Source organism: Poeciliopsis prolifica, unplaced genomic scaffold, assembly GCF_027474105.1.
Source record: "Poeciliopsis prolifica strain line A6 unplaced genomic scaffold, Auburn_PproV2 SCAFFOLD006, whole genome shotgun sequence".
Classification (NCBI taxonomy): Eukaryota; Metazoa; Chordata; class Actinopteri; order Cyprinodontiformes; family Poeciliidae; genus Poeciliopsis; species Poeciliopsis prolifica.
Genome location: NW_026562381.1, coordinates 10,854,593 through 10,880,536, shown reverse-complemented (window position 1 = coordinate 10,880,536; position 25,944 = coordinate 10,854,593). Strand labels below are relative to the sequence as shown.

Below are 25,944 nucleotides of genomic sequence, written 5' to 3'. Positions count from 1 at the left end.
AAGTGCTTCAGGAATTCCACAAGCAATTACTTTAAGCATCAATTTGTTGTTAAAATGTTTTGCAGCTTCTGATGCAAAAGACCGTTTGAGCAAAATGCCAAGGTCACTAGCCTTTCAAAGGAGAAGCTACAGCATGTCAAGATGCAAAAGTTTAATGGAGCCATCTTCCTGAAGCACATTAATCGTTCAAAACAAGCAGCCACTGGCAATGTGTCTTGCATGTACCTCCCTTCTCGGTTTGTTCTGCTTCCTGACAGGGATTGTTTTTGGGTTTGTTTTGTTTCAGCTGACAATTTGCCAACACAAATTCAGACCAGCAGTAGGAATATTTCATCCCATCTTTAACAGCTGGAGGTTTTAAATAATTTCTTATATTCTGTGCAACGTCCATAGTAAAGAAATGCGGTCTTTAAACTCTTAAATGAAATCTACACTAGTGGGGTAGTTAGTGGTGGAATCAGTGTTCTTATTTTATTCCTAAATAGTCACAAACAAACATATTTTCCAAAGTGTTTAAGAGTTCTTTCAAACAAGCTCTGACAAAAATGTTTCTTTAGACCTCCTACTCATGCTAAAAGTAGAGGTAAAAAAGAAAAAAAATGAAGTACAAAATCTGACTAAAGAACAGGCAGTAGTTTTGTTCAGGAATAATGGAGTGGATACTTGAGGAATTGTGTGAGATTTGGGGCATATTTCTGCAGAAACTCAGCAGAGTTCTGTCAGTCTTCTCGGGGTCTCATCCTACTCTTGCTGTATTTCTTATTCATGGACTTAATTTATTGCTGTGAATCTTGAACAGACCCTATCTCTGGGCCTGCATCAAGCCACTGATACCTGTAAGGAGTGTAATGACCCACTTTCTGCCCTTCTCCCTCTGAGACTCTGACGCTTACCACGTTTGACCACTTTACCGTGGTCGACTACTGTGTGCAGCTGCTGTTAATTTACAGGAGCGCCGTGCACCGCCTTTTCAGCTCTGAAGCATATATGACTAATCACACCAGTCATTTTAAACAACTTGAGCTCTCTGTGGCTATAAATCACCATGATGCGTGCTACTGTGCCCATAATAGAGCTGCATTCAGATGGGAGGAGGGCAGGGGGACTTTGGGAACTATTCAGCACTATTGGTCAATAGACTATTGTGAAACAAACTCAGGGGTAAGAACATATTGTTGTTCAATGTGTTGCTTGTTTCTGTGATCTCAATAAAAGTCAAGGTGAACTAAAACAAAGGCTTGTATTGTCTTTCAGAACAATCCCATTTGCTTTTGTTTTTATTTTTGTACTGAGATGGTGCAGCCTTCATAATTTTACAAAGTTTCTAAAGATGATCGTTAGGCAAATTATCACACGTTTTATACATTTCTGAAGCCGATGTGAGAGGAAGAGCCTTGTAAAATGAAGCAATTCAAAGGAGTACAGCTCTTGTTACTTTACAACAGCTGAACTGCAAAAAATATTATTTATAAATAAAAATCTAAAAAAAATGTGTGATGCATTTTTATTCAAATACTCAATTCTTCCGAAATCCCTAAATAAAGTCTGAGATCCCTCAAAGTAACTATTGACTGCTTCTCCAGATACTGTAATCAGATTACAGTGCAAGCAGACTGCGTTACTGTGTCACAAACTCTACAAAACCAAGTTACTTGGAAACAGAAATTAGTTACTAATTCTTGATTACTTCCCCAACAAAGATGAAAATTGACTGATTACTTATTTTCAACAATTGTATACTTTATTATTTTTTTAAAAACAACGCACAACTGGAATACACTATAAATTGATTCTTTTCAGCCTAATTCTAGTATTTCTGCATTTTCTTTAACATAAAATTTAATTAAACGAAACAACAAATGTTGCTTTGCTCTTTTAACTTCATCCACATTGCTTCAAAAATGTAAGGAAATGCAACAGACTACTATAAATCAAGTCCCTTTTCTGTTCATCTGTATTTATTACTATTCCAACATATAAAATAAAATTATTTTTATGTCTGCACTTCATTCGAATGGATATAAAATACAACTTTTAGACAAAACTATTAAAATCAGTCTCTCCTGAATGTACTCCTAAATAGTAGCATTTACATACGTTAGTTGGTGAAGTGCAGAGCGGAGCAATAATTAGGTTTTTAAAAATTATTTTCACCTGTTGAGCCGGAGAGGAGCCGCCGGTGCCCCGTAAGCTTCATCGGGATGTCTGTTGCTAGTTTCCGGTAGTTTCTGCGGCTTGCTAGGTGCTAGCTCAGACTTGAAGTAGGGTTGTTATCTGGTTATAAGTTTTCCTTTCCACGTTGAGCGAACTGGGAACGCTAATGTTGGTTAGCCTGACTGAAACTAATGTCGGTCCAACCGAGTATTAAACCGCTCAAGTGTCCCACTGCACTCTCAAAGACGTCATTTTGTCTGTTGTTGATCTACGCTCCTGCCTGTTATCAGAACGACGCAAGTTCCTACTTGATTATCGCGAGACTTCATAAACAAAGTCAGGCAAAATCTCGCTGCAAAATCCGCGGATGTAACAGGAGTCTAATGATTTTTTTGTTTGTAATCTGATTACAGTAACACTTTACTTGTAACGTATGTTGTCCATCACTGTCCAGAACCGGAGATGGACTCACCTGTGTCAGTTTATCACATTCAATTTCAACTAAATGTGGTAAAGTTTGTTAAAACGTTTGTTTTATAGCATATACTGAATACAATAGTTCAATCACTGCAAATGGACAAAATCTTAGCAAGTATTTTTTTCTCTAGTTTATAGTGCAAATATCTGAATACACTTGACATGAGACAAACGAACTTACAAGTAGCTTTTCAGCAAGAAATAAGAACTTTTTTAATTAATGATTTTTTTTTAACAAAAGAAAAATTTCTTATCTGTGAAATAATTTGTTAGTTGAACTAGTATTTTTTCATCAATAGTAATCAGCTGCTATATTTGTTGAAAAATTTGTTTTGTGTACTGAAATATCTACACTTGAAACTAGACCAAATGTTCTTGGTAGGATTTTGTGTTTTTGCAGTGAAGCTTCAGGAAAACAGTTTCAAATGAACTGAAACTCAACATCACAGAGGCCTGGGTTACGACCGAGCCGTGCTGTTTCTTTTTTAGTCTCCATCTCTGCTTGCTGTTGCGTCCCCCATTCATACCTGCCAAGTAACCACAGTGCCGAACTGAGGACCAATCTCCTTCTTGTCAGGAGCCTTGAATGAATCCTGTAGCCTATTGTTTAGGGTGAACACGCTACTTGAATATGACCAATCTCCTCTAATAAAAGTGCTGTTCCGATTTATGAAATATTCATCAAAGGTATGCCTCGGAGATGTATTCCGATGCATATCTCAAAAAATCTGCAACCAACAAAAGATAGTGGGCAGCGGCTGTGTGCCTTTTATCCGTAAGGCTGCCAGTCACCGGGGGACTGACCTCTACAGTGGACGTGTCCCCTTGTCGCTCTGCTGGTTTTCAGCAATTCTACCTCCTAATAAATCAACAAGAGCAGACTCTGGGATCCAGCAGCTAAGTGGCATTTAAGAAACAGCTTGTGAGACCTGTAAGGCAATTTGGATCATTTAGACGCCAGGCAGTAATTTGGCCAGATGAACAACATTAACAGCACCCAGAAAGTTTTAAGCCACTTAAGCCCTGAAAGAAAAAGTCGAAAGTAACGTTTTATTAAGAAAGTGAAGGTTGAATATCTTGCCATTCAGAAGGACAAAAATGCTCTCTGTTTATTCAGTATTAAGACGGTGGCACACAGAAAGTTAATGGCAATTTTACAAGCTGATGGATAGTCGGCTCGCTTTTCAATGGTTGTGCATTTAATTTGGGCCATCAAAGTAGTGCAAGGAAAGCAATAAAGGTTTCTGCCACAAATAACGACAACAGTTTTGCTCAAAAACGATGTCGTCGCCACCACTTTATTGGTCTTTTAGGATCACAACATGGCTGGTTTAGCCAGAATCCACACACCACAGTACACATAAAACAGGCCAGCAAACCCACTAACATGGTAGATTCCTTAGAACTGGTTTTAAAGTGGGAGCTGTTGTAATTGTTCAAACACTGTTTACTCCATGGCTCTGCATAGAACACACACAATAAAAGGGGAAGTGATAATTCCAGGCAGAGACACTGGGGTGTCGCTTTGGGACTGTGGGTACTGATGAGAAGCTCTGGGTCTGTTGCCATGGTCCCTGTATGCGTTAGCATGTCAGAGCTGGCCTGCCCTTCTTCCTGATAACACTGAGAAGACCTGCTTTAAAGACCCGCAGAAGGAAAACAACACATTACACTCCCCATGGTGTGCTTCTGCAATTTTACTGCTCAACATCAGCTCCCAACATGAAAAACAGAGAAAATAAAAATACTAAGGAGTATCATCAATTCGTTCAGCTTTCTGCAAAATGTATATTTAAATATATTTGGAAACAAAAATACACATGCAGATGAAGCCCTTTGTAGGAGCAGATCAATAATGTTTTGCATATTTTCTAACCCCAGTTGGGAGTAAAAAGCTTGTTTTGCTTGAAGGGATCAATCAATGTGATTAGTTTTATACCAAAGCCTAAATGGTCACTACCAATTGTTTTCAACAAGGTGTTCCTATGGTTTAAGTTTCTTTTAATGACTTGCCATGCACAAGAGTTTGGGCAAAGAGTTATTCTGCAAAACAATATTTTGCATGTGTTAAAAAATTAATCCAGCTAGTTTTTGAAACTTTTAAACAAAAACAATCTAGTTTGAAACTTATTGTCAGGATCCCAGTTTGTGTGAGCCAACCGGCAGCCAACGTTTGCACCATTAACCAGCTTCTGCATCCAGATCCGGTATTGGAAAGTGAAGACCGTCCACTTTGATCCTGATTGGATTGTTTTTGCAGAGATTAGAGCTGACATGTAATTATTCACAAACAGATTTATTGTATTTGCGTAATGAGGCGGATGTGGCGCCGTCCTTTGATTAGGAGATCCGTGTTTCACATTTCACGTCGGCAGCTGAGACTGATTAAGAGTCAGCTTGGAAAACTTTGAAAACACAAAACTGAGACTGGGAAACAATGCGGCTTTCTGAAGATGAAATGAAAGCAACATGTCTGATGCATCTTTTTGTTCTCTCTTTTTATAAAGTTGTTACATGGTTGGAACAATAATGATCATATTGAGAAAACAGGACATGTAAAGAGCTGGTTACATTTCCCAAAATGTCCCAACTGTTCTTTAAATCCAGTGAATTATGAAATGTTGCAACATTTCAATTCCATTTAGTTTGATTAAATTCAACTGAAAAATACTTTATCCGAAAGGAAAATTAAATGTCACTGTAACTCATACTCTCTAGGATCATCTGAGTTGGTGTTGCTGGATTTCTCGTAGCAGTCTGTCTTGCAGCTATTCAGAATTAGCCTCTGACTGAAGTCTCAAGACTGTAATCACATGCTAACAACTCAATTTCCAGGAATCAGAGGCAATATTCAGCAGAAACATGTCACATCTGTATTCTTCTCACATTAAAAAGTTTACCTCCACATAAAGTATGAATGATTTAAGAAAACAAAGAAAAAGAAATATGGTATATTACATCATTATGCACATAGAAGAAGAAGAGGTTGTCTGTGTTTGAGTGCGTAACGTGACCACAGGTGGGTAAAGTAACCAAAAACTGTACTTAAATATAGTATTACTCAAGTAAAAATAAAAAAATAAGTCAAAGAGTTGTCTACATCAGTTGTTGTTCACCTTTTTTGTCCAAAAAACAAGAAAAACAATGTTTAACTGTGATGAAACTTCAATTTTTAAGTGTTTACTCTGGTTTTAATAATGCCACAGTAACATTTTTAAGACCACAGTGATATCATTTAAGTGAAAAAACATCAAATTCCTAGCAAGGAACTTTGAATTCAGGGCTAAACGGCAGATCGGACCATTTTTAATGGTTGCAGGTGGATCCGGAAACCAAGGACTCCAAACATCGAGCTTCACACAAAATGTTTTGAACTAACAAATTCTTTTAAAATCCCATTAACATTTTTGGAGAGCAATTCAATTAAAAAGGAGTTTAAGGTTTGACCCCTGTGTGTTTGGATGCTTGAACCCTTCAGTTGATCGACGGCACGAGAGTCTCCTTCACAGCGGGGAACATTTTGATATTAATATTTAGTGCACAACGGCAATGTTGTTAATTAAACCCTGCAACATTTCACCCAGGCTATTATTTGTTCCTGCCACACAGCTAATGAGCCTGATATTATCTCAGCAAGAGACAAAAGACCAGAGGACACTCTGTTCTTTAAGGGCCTTGGACCCCTGGTGGAGACGGCAGCGTGTCTGGACTCGCAGTGCAGAGGGAGGAAGATCAAAACACGCATTACAGCCATTTTAGAGAGAAAAGAAGCAGGGATAAATGTTCTTCTGAAATAAAATAAATACAAAAACAGAAATGTAGAGATAAGCTTCAGAAAGTTTATTTTAAAAAATTGGAAATTACTGAGTTTGAAAAGTGAAAAATCTACAAGAAAAAAACAGTTTGAGATTAATTTCAGAAATGTGATAGAAAATTTCAGATATGAGATAGAAAATCTCAGAAATGAGATAGAAAATCTCAGATATGAGATAGAAAATCTCAGATATGAGATAGAAAATCTCAGAAAGTTTAAAGAAAAAAAAACCTTGGAAATTTCTGAATTTGAAAAGTAGAAAAACGGCAAGTAAATGCCCTGAAATTTTGAGATTAATTTCAGAAAATTTCTGCTAAATATCCCATTAATACTGAGCTTGAGAAAAAGAAAATCTGCATACAAAAAGTCTGAAATTTTGAGATTAATCTAATACATTTTCTATATTAAAAAAAAAAAAAATATTTGTGAGATTCAGAAGTAGAAAAAATGAAAATTTTAGATTAATCTTAGAAATTCTCTATAAAAAATGGAATTGAAAACATTTATTTGAAAGGTTGAACATTTCTGATGTTTGAAAATTTTCTGAGTTTCAAAAGTTAAAATTTTGTAACTTTTCAAAATTCCTGAAATTAATCTCACAATTTCTGAGTTTTTTTCTTATAGATTTTCCACTTTTCAAACTGAGGATTATCCAAGTTTTCTAGAAAATCCTTTGATGGAAATTCTCTCATATTTCTTTGTATCTGCATCGGTCCTCCTGCTGTGCCGTCGTAAAAACTGGCCTCCTGCTCAGACGGTGTTTAGCATTTATTAGTCACCTCCGGTTTCATCTGTTCGTGTTACGGTTGCTGCAGGTCAGCAGGTCGGCGCTGCTGCCACCAGGAAATGAAGCTTGACAAGCGTTATCGCCGTCAGCTGACAGAGGGAGGTACGTTTTCTGGCCAAATGAGACGCAGCAGCCGAGCCGTCGCTGTCATCCGTCATACTTGTAGTGATGATTGCTGGATAAGTAACCAGCCAATCGGGATGATAGGGATAAAAAATTAAAAAAAACACATCAATGCCTCAAAACCGATGTTGCATTTTAAGTGGAAAAAACAAACATGGATCACTTCAATTGTGAAAACAGAGAAAATTAGGCAGATTTAGATGGTGTTTTCTTATTTCAAAGAGTTTTTTCTCAGTGCAATCTGCAGTTAATATAAAAAATTCATATTAAACTTTACCCAAACTGTCAGAGTTGTTTAGCCATAAAAGACGAGGCACACTGACAATGTGCTGACAGTTAACTTGAGAGAGGGACTGGCTTCTTCATCTTCTCCATTTGACTGACATGTTTGCTTAATGAGCTTCACCAGTTTTGCATTTCTTCACTGTCAAAGATATGCCCAACTTGTACTTTACATGTAATTTGGGGTTTTTTATTTTTGCTTTAACTTTCCAACATTACATGCACCCATGCAAAGAGCAGGAAACTTCTGTGCAGTTCTGTGAAAATGTATTTGGATTTCTTCTGTTTAATCCTGGATAAATAATTTTTTTTATTTATTAGAGGCAAAAAGCTATCCTAATTTTCTGCTCTTTCCAGCTCATCCAGAGTAATAGATTCAAAATAATTCTGTCATTGGTTAACATTTATTTCATGGTGATGTAAAAGACTAATGGCCAGTTATTTTAAACAGATAAGAACCTAATTTTAGTTTAATGGAATTGTTTCTTTATTCTGTATTTACCAAGCTCATAAGTCTAACAAAAATACCAAAACTGTAGAAATATGTAAGAAGGTGAATACTTTTCACACAAGCAAAATATGAAAGAAAGACAAAATTCGCTCTAAAGCCAAATGTGCTTGAAATGCAAGAGATCATAGTGATGATAGCTACAATATGTGCAGTTTAGCAAGCAGGTCAAAGAAGTATTAAATGATTTTTCCAGAAGATTATAAAGAATTAAAGCACATTAAAATTTTCCAAAACTAAAAGAAACATTTAAAAAATTTCCTCTAAAGGTACAACGTGGCGTTATTGATCAAGAAGGACCACATAAAAAGTTATGGCATGCCAGATTTGGCCCACAGGCCTTGAGTTTGACCTCTGTTGAACTGTAATAGAAGATTACTTCAATTATCTTGATCTGGAAAGAAAAGGTTTCTGTTCTCCTTCGATCCTGAGGGATTGTTGCTGACTCAGCATTCGCCCTAGACGGTTCTGAGTGAATCTAAACCAGCTTCAAAACCACAAGAAGCAACAAAGAGACCCGTCTCTGCAGGAACAACATGAAAGACGGACTGAAATCCTGCAGGAGCCATTATGGTGGACAATAGGCAAAGTTATTTTCTCTGCTGAATCCTTTTCCCGTTTCTATCGGACATCTGGAAAATAAATTGTCGGGGAAGAAAAGGTGAGCACAAACAGTTCTGTGTCATTCCAGCAGTGAAGCATCCAGATATAATCCATTTTCACTCAAGGAACTGGGCTGATTCACATTTTTTGCAAGAATCCTCACATGAATCAAAAGGTACAAAAACAAACAAAACAACTTCTTCCAGCAACTCAGGTGCAGTTTAGTGTTGATGTCTGTTAGCATGATGGGGAATTGTTTATAGAAATGAAGTTCACTAGTGACAAAAAGCCAAAACAAGTGTTTAAATAGGGGTGTCCAAAGTGTGGCCCGAGGGCCACTTGGGCCACAAACATCGACCTACTTTTACTCAAACGCAAAGCATTGAGCCCAAAAAAGAAAACAAAAAGTTAGAAACTCTGGGCGTGTTTATGACACAACCGTTAATCACTTTAAAAATTAATTTAGCTTATTACTGAGCAGATAAACTTTGAAAAAAGGCCCAAGATATTTGTCATTTAGCTTTTTACTTTTAGTAAGACCTACAGAAGCTCCTGTTAGTTTACTTAACAGCCCAGAATAAGAATCAAACATGGAGAACCTACATTCAGCTTTGTACTGCACAAATCCAGAACTGAACCCAGAACTGGAACCGACATTTACTTCTATCTAGAACAAACTTAAGATCCAGAGAAACCATCCATCCACAGCATAGCAGCTCCTGATCTTTGCTCCTGAATATGTTGATGAAGGGCAGACAAACAATATTTCTAGTCTGCTGCTTGTGGCTGTGAATGCATGTTTAGGCTGTGAGCGGCACCGACTTACTGAGGGAACAAAAGTGGATGTCAAAGCTCAGTCTCAGAGAAAATTGTACAACGGAGCAGAGAGTCTTCTTGGCAGTCACACTGGTGAGCTGGAGAGGAGGGAGACAGAATCTGGAACGGGAAAGGCGGCACGTTTATGTCTGTTTACCCACCACACCGTACATTAAACATGGCGCATATGAGCTGCTGGTGGATTGGCAAGACGAAGCTCTGGCAATTAGGAGGCGGATTTCCACCACATTTGTATCATTTCAGGGTCTAAAAATAACGTTTGTGCTGAAATGCAAAGTGTCCCAGCACTTTTAGTACTGTGCCTCGCTACCTGAGGGATCTCACTCAAACTCAAGGCCCGTGGGCCAAATCTGGCCCGCCATAGCTTTTTATGTGGCCCTCTAGATTCTCAACTAAACACTAAGGCTGTGTTCACACTGAAATTCCGATTAATTTTCTATAATGCGACCTGTATCCAATCTTTCCATGACAGTCTGAACAGCACAGGCTGGATTCTTTTCGGATGTGACCCAAACCACTTCGGTATCCGATACAAATGTGACCTTTGACCAGGTCGCATTCATCTGACCTGAATGTCACTGATACTTGACAAAAGTCACTATTCTGCGCTCTGATAGCGGGAATAAAAACAACCACCATGATGAGGATTAAGTTGTTAAAGTGCTGCTCCAGTTGAACAACAACTTCAAATGTCTAAGCTATGCGCAGTTTTTATCTGCTCACTGGTAATTACACCAATCAGTCCCTTCAGCTTCTTGAAAATTACTGTGGAAATTCACACAAAATCAACAAATCCCAGCATCTTTTTGAGCTGATACACTATCGGGAGTTTATTGCAGATTTTTCTCCAAAACTTTCTTACTTGTACTAAACAAATGTTTCAGCCTGAATTGATGTCCGATTATTGTCCATAATTTATGCGGCGAGTGATGAAAAGTCACATTTACCATCATAAATAAATGCAAATATTTCCAAATTAGTACTACAAACATGAAATCTTGGAGGGAATGAACAAGGTGTTCAGTAATATAATCAAATTTTCAGAATTCATTAATATTTTAACGGTTTATAAACCTGTTTTATCAACTTATTCTGGCACTGCCGGCCCTTAAAGAGCCTTCATGGTCTTGATTTGGCCCAAAATGAAAATGAGTTTGACGCCCCTGATGTTCTAGAACAACTCTCTCCTGTTTTTCACACACTGCGATTCTTTCCACCTTTGAGTCGAAGGCGTAATGCATCATCTGAGGAGGGAGCCTGTTGTGGCCTAATTTAACAGCCAGGGAGAAACACCGGCGGACATTGGCTTGCTAATGAATGAATGAGCCTGACAAGTAAATTCAGAAAAGATTACAGACTGAGGGGCAAGCCTCCCACAAGGGCCAGCTGTTTAGATAAGGCCTAATATCCTCACTTGAAACTGACACCACAAAATCCGGTTGGATCATTTTGTTTTACTGCAGCAGAAGAGCTGGAAAAACAAACAAACCAAAAAAAAAAAAAAAAAGAACTAGCAAAATGACGACACGACAGGAAGATAGAATCATATCATGATCAAATCTTGTGTCTTCCTCTGCTGTTGACATCTGGACACTCGGGGGGCTGCTGGGCGTACACACGCTCCCAGCAATAAAGAAACAGAGGCAGCGCCGGCCTTGGAAAGCCGCGCACCTGCGACCAGCAGAAAAGCAGCAGGAGCAACCGTGTTCATTAAAGCAGCCGCTGCTGACAGTGAGGCCTCTAAGAGGCCAACAGGAGATGCAACTCTGCAGCTACCTTGGGACCGGAGAGGGAAAGGGATCAAGGTGAGTAATGCAATTTCAACTTGAATAATGGAGCACTTTCCTCCAGTTTGACATTCATGAATTTCTCAGGCAGTTCTGCCATACAGAGGAGCAACAGCACCTGCGATCTATTCAAGGTTCCCCAGGAAAACCGGTTTACAAGATCCACAGGTTCACAATTACTCTGCACACGACTGCTGGCCCAGAGATAATCTCACCAAAAGTGGTTCATGAATTAAAAATAGAGCCAAGTGTATGAAATGAGATGTGATAATATATTTAGAAAACGTAAATTTGGGGGTTGGGAGCTGCATTTATCACCACTGTGTTGACATTTCTAATAGCATTTTTTCCTGGTGGTGTGTGTGTGTGTGTGTGTGTGTGTGTGTGTGTGTTGTGTGTGTGTGTGTGTGTGTGTGTGTGTGTGTGTGTGTGTCTGTGTGTGTGTGTGTGTGTGTGTATGCATGCGTGTGTGCGTGTGTTCAAAATGCCATCACGTTTTTATGTATTTTAAATTCATTTATCTCCTTTAACCAGAAATAATGTGAAACAAATTTGCTTCAGAAGCCACCTAATTTATAAATGTACCGCTTTTATAAACATAATTCAGAAATGGAAAACTGTTGTTTATTGATGCTGATGATAAATTTGAATTACCTTAAATGTTTTAACATGTCATGCTTCTTTATGTGAAGCAAACTAAATGATTAAACTTGTCATTTTATACACACTTAATAAATTCAGTTAAAAAAACTCAATAAATTAAGTTGTATAAACTCAACTGAACTACTTGTTACCAATTGATTCTATTCTATTCTATTCTATTCTATTCTATTCTATTCTATTCTATTCTATTCTATTCTATTCTCTGTTGGCTCCAGCTGTCAGATTTCATTTTCACAGACTTGCTGATGTGAACTGGTAATAAAAGAGGATTAATTTACAAGCAGGAAGAATCCCCCAGTGAGACTCGAGGCCCACAACAATAATGAGCGCACGGCAATCAGTTTTACTGGGAGCCAAAAGACGATGCAGAGAATCTAATCTAGACTCTGAACTGTTTCCTCTCTTTTTTTAAAAAGACGCCCGGCTCGTCTTTTCCTCCGTCTCTCCCATGCAGGGGGAGAAAACGACGACAAACTATCATCCTCGGGCCTCTGCAACAACATATGTTTGCAGGTAATTAAAAGGAGTTTCCAGGCGGTTATGGTGCCATATTGAAAGACAATGCACTGAGCAAATTACCTTTTTGTGGATATTTATACAAAGCTGGGTGGGGGAGGTCACGATGCTTTGGCGAACTGGTCGAGCAGTAGATGAGGATCAGTCTAATTGCTGCGCTACGGTCAAATCCCTGATATACGTGGTAGTGTGCAGACCGTGTACATCACTATGATCCAGTAGCTTAACAAGTTCATGTAAATTAATCTATTAAATGAGTGTAAAAGAAAGTGCAGAAGTGATTGCGAGCTGTATCTCTGGAGTTGGGAAGTAATTTCTGGAGTGGAGAACAAATTTTGTGATTGCTGTTTTTGGTGAAACAATCTCCATCGGCATTCAAAGCAGCTTCGCCTGTTTGTCTTCAACGCACCTGCAAATTCTTCGATTTGTCAGCTTAAATCTGCATCACTGACTTCCAACTCAGAGAACACATCACACTGTAAATGGTTAGAATATCTAATTTCACCAAGTGCATTGGAAAAGTCTTTAAACCGCTTTAAATTTCACATTATAAAACTTTTTCTTTATTTTACATTTTAGACCAGCGGTATCAAACTAATTTTTGTTTTGGGCCAAATCAAGCTCAGGAATGCTCTTAAAGGGCCGGTATCTACTGATAAAACCTTTTCACAAACTGATACAAAATAATAATGAATTCTTAATCTTGAATAAAATTATTGAACATCTTTTCAGAACCTCCAGGATTTTGTGTTTGCAGAAGTAATTTTGAAACATTTGCACTTATTTTTTATGGTAAATGCAACTCTTTATTACTTTCAGTATAGATTATGGGTTGTAATTTGGCATCAATTAAGGCTGAGGCAGATGTTTAGTACAAATAAAAGAGTTTTTGACAATTCTGCCATAAATTCCCAAATATTAGTGCAATAAAAAGAGCGTGGATTTGATTGATAACATAATATCTAAGCACACATTAGTCTAGGTTGAATATAGAGGGCCACAAAAAAAGCTATGGCAGACCGGATTTGGCCCACGGGCCTCGGGTTTGACACATGTTTTAGCCCATAATTGAAAAGTGCAAGAAAAAAAAGTGTATAGTTTTCTTGTTTTTATTTACAAATCTTAATTTCAGTTTGTTTCCAAGCAGCAAAGAGATGAAGTAGAAAAAAGAAACTACCGGTACCTCTGGGAGCCATAGCAACAGACAGCATGTCTACATCTCTGCACGTGATTGAGAATGCTGATATTAGCTCTTTATTCATGTTAAGTTCAGGTTATCAGCGTCTCTCTGATTTAAAACACACACCTCTTCCAAGCAGCTTTGAATGACACACTGGCCTAATTCCTTACATGTAGAGATGCAGCTCAGGATTAGCTGCTGAATCAATAAATGCTGTATAGGTGCTGGCTGCCAAAACTGAGCAAGCGAACCATCAATCAGTTGCAGCAATCCATCTGTTAACCTTCAGGATGGCTGTGTTACGTTCAACATTTAAAAAATGTTTGCGTTCTGTCATGCCAAAATGTTTTAGAGCATTAAACAAAGCTAACCCGCAGAAAGACTAAAATAATTGTTTAGATGACAGTTTCCACACCAACCAGGTGAAAAAGTAAATCCCCCAACTCTGCGTTAAATTTGATTAGCTACATTTTTTTAAACTCATTTTGACAAGCCAAATGCTGCCTGATTACTTATTGGACCTGAAGGCAACAATATGTCAAAAACCAACAGCGTACAAATGTACATTCAAGAACAAATGAGAAACATTGTTATCAGAACCAATCAGTCTGGAAAAGGTTTCAAAATCATTCCTAATACCTTAGGACTCCAGAGAACCACAGAAAGATCCAAAACACTGTAAACACTTTAACTTGAAAATGAAAGTTCACCTGCTTCCTTGAAAATGCAATTTAAGACAATCAGAAAATTGGGAACCACTGGTCCAAACATTTTTTTTAAGTTAATTAATCTTGAATTGTGTTTTAAATTAAAATTTCATTTTAAGCCAAATGATATTGGGTATTATTTCACCATATGCAAGAAGAAACTGACCTCGCCTAGTAAAAGAGCCACATTTCTCTGTTATTTTTACTCACATTATCAAAATAAAATGTTACTTATTTTACTTTAGAATACTTTGAATTCTTGATTCAAATTGCATGAACAAAATATCTGAGATGATAATAAATTTTATTAAACATCACAATGAATTCTGCTCAAAAACATTTAGTGTGAACAGGATATTAAAATAATAATTTACCTTAATGAAACACAAGAGTCAGATTAATGTAACACACTTCTAGAATGCCGCTAAGCATTCTGGGAAATCAGTCCCATCCCTGTCTTTTTCTTCTTTCAGTTTTTTAAAGTGCTCACCTAAAAACTCTAGTTTATTCAACTCTTTAAGGTTTAATAAAATGAATAAAAAGTTAACACAGCTTACTAATATGCGTTTATGTCTCACAAACTCATTCATTTAGGTTTAAAATCTAAAACTGGCTAAATTTATTTGACTTACAGAGTAGAAGATGTACATGCAAGAAAATGCGGCTCAAATATTTTTGAACAAATGGAGAAAACAAAAACTGCGTTTCCATTGCAAATGTGCTCAAAATAAATTGGTGTCATTTTCACCAAGCGTGGCGCAACCAGTTATCATAAAATGTTTTAAAGGTGAGTTTGCATAGCTGTTTTCCTTGTTTACTGAAATCATCACATAAAAACTATATATTTTTAATTTACCAAGGTTACCTTTCATGTTAAAATTTGTTTTGAATGCAAGTGTGATTTATTTAAAAAGCCAAATAAATCTGTAATATTGTTTCATACTGAATCTCGGTTTTCCCATGTTTTGTGAAGTTTCCATCTGACATACAGGTGATTTTTTTTGTTATTTTTTTGAGTGGATCTGTCTCGCTCTCTGATGCAGAGACCAGACAATGAGCCTCCCCCTCAAGGCCCCATTAAAGCAAAACCCAGGGTCTGCAGGTCTGATATTCATCGCCCCGGCAACCTCTGCCATCAACACATTTTGAGCCACGTGAGAATGATCACAGCTTATTAAAGTGGAAATAATGACTGCTCTGCCTCCGGCATGAAATATTTAACAAGGACAAAGGAGATGGCTCAAAGGTGATTCATATCTGTGTTGAAAGGAGGGCGTGCGGACAACGCCGTCCTGACAGGAAGTGCATGTGACCCTTTGCTAACCTGAGCTGAGGCGGCGCTCTCTGCAGCCGAATCTTTTGCCTAAGAGACGAATAAGGCGATTGTGATTTAATGTTTATTAGCCATAACAATGATATTGGCATTAAAACAAGCAACGCCAAGGACACCGCAGGCCCTTCTTCTCATCTCTTGACATTTACTGTGCACACAAAGCAGCCTTATAAATTCGGCTCTAAAATGTCTGCGTTTCGTTTGTAGCCATCATATCAGTTTAATAATTTCTCTTTCCACCCCGGCCCACAACCTACACAGCATCCAATTCCTGGATGTGAGATTATTGATGTGTCCGCCTTCCAACTTGGATAAATTAGCTCTTTTGGCCTCTTGGGAAAAGTCTGGGGGAAAAGGAGGAGAGCGAAAAATGTTCTCCATCAAGCACGATTGAATTGGATTTCACAAGATGAATTGCCTGGACAAGAGTTTATCCCAATTACATTGCCAAGAGGCTCCAGTCCTTCTGTGGCCACTTTGTTCAACAGCAATTAGGACCAGCTTTTAGTTACCAGGACCCTCCATTGTGAAAAGATGTTTACAATCCAAGCAGAAAGTAGATAAGTGCATCAGTCCAACGTTCTGAAGACGTTAAAAGTGGTTTGTGGTTTGAGCCAAGAACTCACAAAAATTACAGATTTGACAGCCAAAACACGAAGACCAACAGCTGTTACCCGAAGTCCACACGTTTTAATCTGCAGGAGCGCGACATCCAGAGACCGCCCCTGGCTGCTTGTGTGACCGCCCGCTTCCCTCTCTTACTTATTTTATTGTCTTTGATGAGAGCTGGATGATTTGCAGATGTGGAAACTCAGGTTGTCTTTCATCCATCATGAAGAGCACATTTACCTCAGGTCCAGTAGCAATAAGGCTCAGTTATGTTTCTCAGTCTTACCTTTCCCAAGCTGGGGCCCCACAGATACATCAGACTGAAGATGCAGACGGCCAGAACCAGAAACACCACAGCCAGCACCAGAGCCACCCAGTGGAAGTTGTGAAATCTGGTCTTCCTCTGTTTTTCTGCCTCCACCTGCAAACAGCAGCGGCTTGCAAATTGTTTATACGACCACAATGTTTCAAAACATTTGAAATAATCAAAACGATTATGTATTTAAAGGGGAACTATTATTCAAAACTCATATGTTGTACATTTTTATTTTATACTTCCATTTGGGTCTCAACTGCTCATAAAAAACAACTCAACCGCTTAAAAACAAACGAGCCGTTTCAAAAACCTACCGATTTTTAAGTCACATTCAATGGCCACTGTGCCGTTACCTAGCAAACCCTGACGAGCCCAGCCTGTCACCAAGCAACCCAAGTGGAGCTCCAGAACATTTAGTCAGCTGGTTTAACTGCTGTATGTGCTGTACAATGGCTGCTGGAAAAGATCAGTGTTTTGTTGTTGACTTACCACCCAGAAACCCCTTGCTGCATTGTTGTTGGTTGTGCAGGAGGCACTACTTATGCTTTTGAAAGATCTAATTAGATTTTGGCGGTGTGAACAGGTGCTAATAAATGTTGGTATCGTATTTACCAGACTATAGAGCTCACAATAAGCCACAACTACAAAGTTTTAAAATAAACTGGAAACATATATAAGCCGCACCGGGCAATAAGCCGCTGGTATCTCCACTGCTCTCGGTTTTCCATAAGGACGCAGCAGAAGGAAGATTCTTCTTTGATTTATAATTTTGACTTCCAGTGATTCACTTCTTGCTAAAGCACTCCCTGGTGGTTGAAGAAAAATCCACAGAAAAGCAGCACCAGGCTATTAGCCGTTGGAAAAAAAGTAGCGGCTTATAGTCCGGAAAATACGATAAATAAAATCAGCATGTCTGCAAACCAGCACCTGGAACCAAGCAGATCCTGTGTTTGAAGGATGCGTGTCGGGTTGTAGCCCGTAGCCCTGCACTCTCTAAGCATCATGAATGCCTCTAAGGCTGAGAGCTGTGGTTGGTTTTGTGTTGTCTGGCTGAAGGACTTGCCTGCAGGACACAAACTGCCCTTAGAAAACTTTACAGTCTTTCTCCGCCTGTAATCTTGCATTGCCTTTCTGTGCAGAGTTTTTGTGATTGAGATAAAAATTCCTGGCTTGATAGGGGATAACAATACTGTCCCCAGTTTATCTTATTGTTTCTATTTAGGGTTGCGTTTAATTTTAAACATATTATTATTTTTTTTTATCATGCATGTGGTCCCTATAATTTGTCATTTTATATGTCAAACCTTCACTTTAACTCAGTTTTGTGTCAGAATTGAAAAGCTCCACCTCCATCCCCCCCTTTTTTTGTTTTTACTTCCTATTATTGTGACAAAAGCAGCAAGAAATTAAGCTTTTGTGTATTTGTTGAAGCATTGCCCTAACCAGATTGTTCCAGCTGAAACCTAAAAATAACCTAAATATTACTCTGTCTTCAGTCTGTGAAAACATATTGCAAGATCTTATTTCACACGGACACCTCTGCATTTCATTTGTAGGTCCTGCATGTGGGCCACTCAAAAAAAAAAAAAAAATGCAATGGCTCAGATAGAAAAAATAATACAAATCTACTCGTGTCAAAGAAAGGTTACATTTATTAAACTTCCTTTCGGATTAAAACTCTGCCCGCTGCCAACTATTCCCCAAGCTTAGGGTCACAAATTAATAAAGACAGTCTTTTGTTCCAGAGGAGCTCCAGCGGGGAGAAAATGAAAACTTCTCATTCACAGTGGACCGCATGTGAAGGTCTCAGAGGACAACGGAAAAGTAGATACGCAAAAAAAGAGGGGCCGAGTTCAATTAGCAAAATTGCTGTTGCTTATCTTTGTGTCTTTTAAAGTGATGATAAAGCAGCTTTGGATATTTTTTTTTTTTATTGTGGCTGAGCTTGTTACAGTTGTTAAGCATGTTGTAGATTGGCCAGCACATTTACATACTCATGTTTTAATATAATGCAGTGCTTTAAAAATTTATGTTGCTTTAGCTTCTCACAGTTTGTCACTTCACCACCACAGACATATTCTATTGGGGTTTGAAGCAATAGCCCACAAAAATAAAAATTAAAAAGAATTGAAGCTCAGATCACATCAATGTTTGCGTCATGTTTTTAAGAGGATGTAAGTCAGGGCTTTGACTGAGCCAATCTGGGATGGCTGGAAGGTGAACACAGTGCTTTACATGGAAGAGGTTGTTTCAGAACCTCTTGTCATTTTAAATCCAAATTAACCACTGATGGCCACACTCAGCATTTACACTCGCATGTAAAAACAGGTGCACAAACATACATCTTTGAAAAGCAGAAGTAGAGCCTCCTGCACAACCAGAAAGAAAGCAGCAAGAGGTTTTCTTTCTTTCTCAAAAACAAAACACAACCTTATACAGTGCATAATATGGTAAAACCAGCTGATTAAACGTCCTGCAACTCTGCTTGCGTTGCTAGGTTACAGGCTGTACTTCATTGGGGTTGCTAGGTAACAGCAGGGGGAGGGCCAGAGCCTGCTGATTTGTGGCGATACTTTCTGAAGGTTTTGGAAATGGCTCATTTTCCAGACACCAAAAAATATTAACTTGTTGCCAAAAACCAAATAAGTGTTGTTTTTTTCAGCATTTAAGCTGTTTTTAGAAACTCAACCAGAAGTACAAAACATACAAATGGCTTAAAACGAACAATAAAATATATCGAGGTTTTTGGCTGCAACGTCACAAAATCTGAAAATGTCTAAATGAGTGGTTATGCAATCCATCATTTAAAATTCAGATGTGAGGTGGAGTGGCGATTTTCCACATGTGAAGGACAGAGATTACATTACAGAGGGCAGACTGAAAATGTCAAACTACTGTTTTTCCATTTGATGAAACCAAGCTGGACAATTCCTCATTGGACGTATTTAAGTCAGCAGCCAGAAATGTGAGGCACATCAAAGTATAATTAATCCTGAGGGAATAATAAAAAACAGACATCTGCGGTGAAAGCCAGAAATTCCATACTCTGAATTTCTCAGTGAGCAAAGAGGAAGAACAAAAAAATAAATAAAAATAAATAAAAAGCAGTGGATGAAATTCAGTCTCATGTGGCAGGTTGCATAAGCAGTGGAAACTTAACTGGAGGACAAACCTCTTGCTGGCTGCTCTTTGAATATCAAATGCTCAGAGGGAAAACGGTGGGATTGAAAGACAGACGGTTGATCGGACAGAAATAAAGACAGGGATGGAGCAGTCTGAGTGCACAGCGCCCGCCAACTAGTGTTTAAAGGTTTAGGAGTTCAGAATCAGCCAGGCAATTCTTCCTGAGCTCTGGGAGGAAAAGTGCCCAGAGCCCTCCTGTTGTTATCAAGCCAAGAAAGAGCACTTTCTTAAGAAAACAACAGAAAAAACCCCACTCGCCTACGTAGCCAGCAAGCTGAGGCTGTGGTTCACCCCACCAGGCCAGGCTCATTTCCACATTTAAATTCCTGTGGAAGCTAAAACAGGCCACAGGTGACTTCTTATTTATAACCCTTCTTGCATTTGTACTCGCAGTATTGGTGACCTTATCTTAAAGCCACAATAAAACAATTAACTTTTTTATTCACCTATATGTAGCAATAATATTGTGCTGATACCTGTTGCTGTGTTCATAGCAGGAAAGAGAGAAAAGAAAATTCCCTTTGAGCTTTCATTTCAAGAAGCAAGAACACCATGAAGACCTTAAAACGGTCGGGATTAAACAACAAAAGAGTGGAGATGAAGGTAAAAAACCCTCCAGGATTTACCAGCACCACGTATAATTCTGGGGGAAAAACTCAATGGATATTCTGAAAGAAATAAAGTCACCAAAAACCAGACTACTGAAATATTTAAATTGAATCTTACACTCCAGTTTCACTATTTTCTCCTTCTCTAATTTTCAAGGAACTTCTTCTGCCACCTGCCACTGCTTTAACGAGCTTAAATATTTCAAAGCTCATTAACTAAGATTCAATAAAATATACATATAAAATATCCTTTTAAGTTCTCCTTGCAGCTGATTAATCGGCTGCAGTCAAACAAATGGAAAATGAGAAAAATGTACTCACATCTTTCCACAGAAGTTGCTGACTGCTGGATTGACTGCGAGCCTCCATGATGCAAGCCCACAGGAGGAAACTTTCCGATCCTCTTAGCTGCGGAAAATACCAACGCAATGCACGGCAAAGAGTCCAAGCTTCATTCCTCTGCTGTAATTTGGGAGAGCGCTGAAAAGGGAGGAGAGTTTGGGATGGAGTGGAATAACTGTAGGAGTCGCGATACCCATTAAGGCAAAGCAGATGTCCCTCCTGCCGGCCTGCTCCCGTTTTAAAAGGTGGTAAAAACGTTTCAGGCTGAAAAAGTAACCCTCTGTTGAATAAATTACAAACTGTAGTTGGATAATAATACTACAGTGGATCACCAGCATCCTGATGTCCTGGAAAACACAATGATTGGGCAGAAAATAATAACAGTGGTTCTCCAAAGTGTACAAAGAGCCTGATTGCTGTTGTAGAAAAAGGAGACCATGATAAGTCATTTTTCTATTTAGTTTCACCTCTAAACTTTTTCACCTCTAATCTTTGACTCTCCAATAAGGAGAGTCAAAGCTCCACGATTATCTTGTGTTAGAGGTAAACATTTAAAGAATAGAGTGTGACTTGAACCACCTTTTGACTCCCTTTCAATATTCAGTGTCCAATTACTGAATTTCCTATTCACCCAAAATAAACTTCTGCTGTCTATAACTTCTTGGTACCACAACTAATTGGACCTTAAACGACAATCCAAGGAGGAACTTTAACAAGTTTTATTGATTATCACAGAGAGTATCTTCTTAAAACAACCAGAGGATTCTCAGCCTAGGAGAGAGAGAAAGTTTTGGTTTCAGAAGGACTTAAATGAAGAAGGCGTTACCTGCTTGAGGTGCACTGAAGAACATCAAGTGTCAGACAGGATGGAGAAAAAGTTTCAAAGCCTGTACCTTGGTCATCCATCTACTATTTACCGTTAGCCGATTGCCCTTAGCCATTTACAGTTAACAGTTAGCCGATTACCCTTAGCCATTTACCGTTAACAGTTAGCCGATTACCCTTAGCCATTTACCGTTAGCCGATCACCCTTAGCCATTTACCGTTAACCGTTAGCCGATTACCTTTAGCCGTTTACCGTTAGCCGATTACCTTTAGCCATTAACCATTAGCCGATTACCTTTAGCCGTTTACCATTAACCATTAGCCGATTACCCTTAGCCGTTAACCGTTAGCCGATTACCTTTAGCCGTAGGGCTTTCTGATAGAAGTCTTATTGTGTTTAATTAGGAAAAAAAATCAGCAACCAAGATCAAAATCCTCTACACCATGTTACCGCAGCCTTTCTAAATTTTCACATTCTTCCCACTGACAAGAATCTTTATTTTTGTGAACTATTTTCCAGGTTAAATGTCATATTTAAGGTGGAATCAGTTTTAGGATAATTTGATGTGGTAACATATTTTTATTTTGCAGAAGTTGGCATTTTAACACACTTTTATTACACTTTTTTTTTTTATCTTGGAGAGCTTAAATAACTTCTGGCTTTTTTCTTCTCAGTTAAACCTCTGTGGTTGAGTAAACAAAAACAGAACTCTAGTAGAAAGGATCTAACTATGTAGCAACAAAGAATTTGAATGAAAGGATTAAGATTATAGGTCAGCTTCAGTGAAGCTTTTATGACACAATAGAGAAAGAAAACTCCCCCACAAAAACCTGTATCTGTAAAAATGTAATAATAAAAAAATGGTTCATTTCAAAAACGAAGCGTACGATCCTCATTCTTGGTGAGTGCACACTCACTTTCCCAAATTCCATATTGCAAGTCGGCCTGCGACGGTTCTCCTTGTGATGTGATAAAATTAAACCACTCATGCAAGTCTTAACTCAAGGGCTGCACGTACATCAGGCGCATGAACTGTAAACTGGTTTTAAAGGTTCGCACCGGAGCGGGATGAATAACACATGCAGCAACTGGAGCTAGTCAAACTTTAACAACCTCAGACCTGTGCAGCGCTCAGATACCAATCTGCCGGCCTGGAGTTACTTTCTCTCAAGCTGCAAATGGAAATATGAGACTTTGTCACGTTATCATTTAGAATTAGAATATTTAGAGTGGGTGAATTACCATGCCAATGGAAAGATGCAGAGTTGGTACTCTTCCAGGACTCAAAAACTATTTAATTTATTTTACAGATAAACCTAAAATATACAGAGAAATTCCTTAAAACTGTTAATAATTCTGAAAATAATTTAAATAATGAACGACAACAGAAGAAAACGTATGTTTTAGTAATTGGATGAATCTATATTGGATTCTCCGACAGCTTAAACTCACTGAGTCCTGGATTTTAATAATCCAGAACAATAATCTTCATCCATCCGGATCAACCATTCCCATATAACAGCTGACAGATCAGCTTTTCTCATAACTTTCAGTTGACTTCAGATTCAGACTGTTTACTGATCATGTTTTCTGTCCTTAGGGATAAGATGATCAATCATCCTAAAAAATGCAGTCACTAAATATACTTTTGCTGCTGTGAGATCAGTGCTCACAGATATTTAATACTGTAGTTTGACTTGAAGTTTTAATTTGCAGTATTTTTTTTGAAGACTAAAAATTGGAAATCAATTCTTATTTGTTATATTTGGTTTAAGGACCTTATGAATTTGTGGACAGGGTCATAGTTTCTGCTAATTTCTCCTTAATTAGCTTTGCCTTTAGCTGTAATTCAGTGAACATTTCTTTACACATACCATAAAAGACAACTCAAGATCTGTCAGAGGTACTTGCACCACAATTTGAAAACCATGATTAGGTATTTAGTTTTCAATTATTGTTTATAGTTGACTTTTCTATGCAGAAATTTAATTTCCTTCCATTGAACTATGAAGATTGGCAAAACTGACAACTTTTTCTGTCCATTTGTCCTCAATTTCTATAAGTCAAATTTGAACATTTAAGTTTAGCTTTTAGATATTGATTTAAAATTTAGATTTGGCATTTAGAATTAATATTTAGATTGGGATGTAATATTTAGATTTGCTAGAATTTGGGGGAATGTAAACATGATGATGAATATCTAGGCTGGAGTATTAGGTCCATTATAGATGAAAGAAAAAAAATTAGTACATTTCCTAAGAAAACACAGAAAATTTCTTGAACAAAACAATAAAATTTCTGTTTATAGAAAGTTGAAAAAAAACTCAGAAGTTTTTAGATTAATATCAAAATCTTTCTAGGAAAAACAAGAAACGCTCTGAGTTTGCCCCCCCAAAAGAACCTCTAATTTAAAAAAAATTCTAGAGAAAACATGGAAATTTCTGGTTTTCAAAACTAGATTTCTAACTTTTTTCCCAAAACTTAATTTGTTTCCCCTTCTTTCTAACTACAGTAGCCCTCATTTACTGTCGTATATATGACAGTTTTTTAAACATCTCCATTTTAAATATGATAAAAATGCATTAAAATTTTCCACTTGACAGCTGAACGACACATCAGCATCAACGTTTTCTCAGCGCTCTGCCTGCTCCTTTGTTAAAACTTGCACAATGAACAATTAATTTCATCCGAGGGAAGGAAAGATCTGAATCAAAGAATAGCTTGTGTAAGGGTTGCCTGTTTGCACAAACCACCTGCCAGCTGACGTAAATGTTATCTGAAACGGCACACAAAGCAAAAGCTCAACTGTTTGATGAAAGCTCTGTGAAGTAATTCCAGCTTATTAAAAACACAATTTCACAACCTAAAGGTTCCACTTCACACTTGATTTGCCCGAGTGAAAACCACCAGCTCGGTCAATATCAGCTGAGGTGGAGCATTCCAGGTAAAATTGGTCAACCTGCAAGCCTTTAGTGTGGCAGGCAACATTTGAGCACATATTAGGTCTGTCAGATCTGATAGCCGCGGGTCCTCGTCAGCTCTTTCCCATTGATATAAATCTTCACAATTACCGTGACATTTTGCTCGAGCAAATCAAGTGGTGGGTCTTTCAGGAATAGTTGTTGTGTCAGCAGCCAGTGTGGAAAGCATCCTGGGACCCTCGTTCCCCGATAGCATTCAGCGGCAGCCGTCGGCTTTCACATCCACAGAATAGAATAAACAGCAATTTAGTCTGGAGTGTATAGCAGATAGTCGCAGATTAGAGCGGGGCTTGATAGAGGCCGCCTTGGCAAAGCAGAAAGAATCACAAAATATTTACTCTCTCCTTGTCATGCCTCGGCCCCGATAGCTTCGAAAGGAATTTTTCTCTTTTGTATTTGTCACTTTTGCAAACACACAGCGCTGCGACCAACAGCGGCGAGGCCCATTACAAATCCAACAGACCAAGCTGGAATCTAGGGCTTTGTTTTTCTTTTTTTTTTAAATAAATAAATAGACTGTTTTCCGGCAGATAACAGTAATTCTGCTCGAAATGACTTGTGGTACTTCAGGCAGGCGCAGCCTCTGGTATATTTCGCTCTGTTTTTCCATGGCCAGCTGTAAAAAAGATGATCCTTGTTTGCTGCTTCTTTTCTTTTTTTTAAAGAAATTTCTCAGCCAGCCTCTAAAACCTTGTTGAGCTTCTGTCACTCAGAGAGGGAGAGAATAAGCAACACATTCCCCACATCCACAATGACATTCATTAACAGCATCTTTTCATGCGAAGGGAGGCCATCACTGGTAAAAATGTGCATGAAAGTCTCCATAAAAGAAGTGCTTCGTTTTTGTTCGATAACTAAAGAACATTTAGTTTACCTTTTCCACCTCGAGGTTGAATTCACAGGGGACAAACGTGACATTTAATCCTGATTTTATCTGATTGTCAGCCTCCGTCTTCTCTGCAGCTGCAGCATTTTGTGTTTTATGGAAAAGGAGAGCCAGGTCGCACTGGACTCCTGACGAAAAGCCAGGACGGGATCCTGACTGGGTCTGGAGAGGGGAAAGAAGAAAAAAGAAATCCTAGCACTTCCATCCATCATCTTTCAGCATTCTCCTCATGCTTCAGTGGCTGTGGGAAGAAAGTGTACCTCTGCACAGGAAGTTGGTGTTTCCCAGGAGTGGCTTGGATCTTCAGCAGACTGTAGCAAAGGTCTGACACATTGTGCTGATATACTCCTGCAGATTCCTGAGTGCAAAACTCTCAGTAAGGCACAGCAGAGCAGGAGCAATAAAATTTCACCGACACTCAG

General features: G+C 38.4%; 1 protein-coding gene across 1 annotated transcript in view; it reads right to left on the bottom strand.

Moving 5' to 3' along the window:
* LOC129360634 (tenomodulin-like) overlaps positions 1 to 22,059 on the bottom strand; it is a 66,178-nt gene extending 44,119 nt beyond the window's left edge. The window contains exons 1-3 of the mRNA XM_055030961.1: positions 21,656 to 22,059; positions 20,809 to 20,967; positions 16,667 to 16,801 (exon numbers count right to left, since the gene is read on the bottom strand). Coding sequence (XP_054886936.1) covers positions 16,667 to 16,801; positions 20,809 to 20,856 — 183 coding nt within the window. The 5' untranslated portion in view covers positions 20,857 to 20,967; positions 21,656 to 22,059. The remainder of the gene's footprint in view (positions 1 to 16,666; positions 16,802 to 20,808; positions 20,968 to 21,655) is intronic.
* Between the last annotated feature and the right edge of the window lie 3,885 nt (positions 22,060 to 25,944).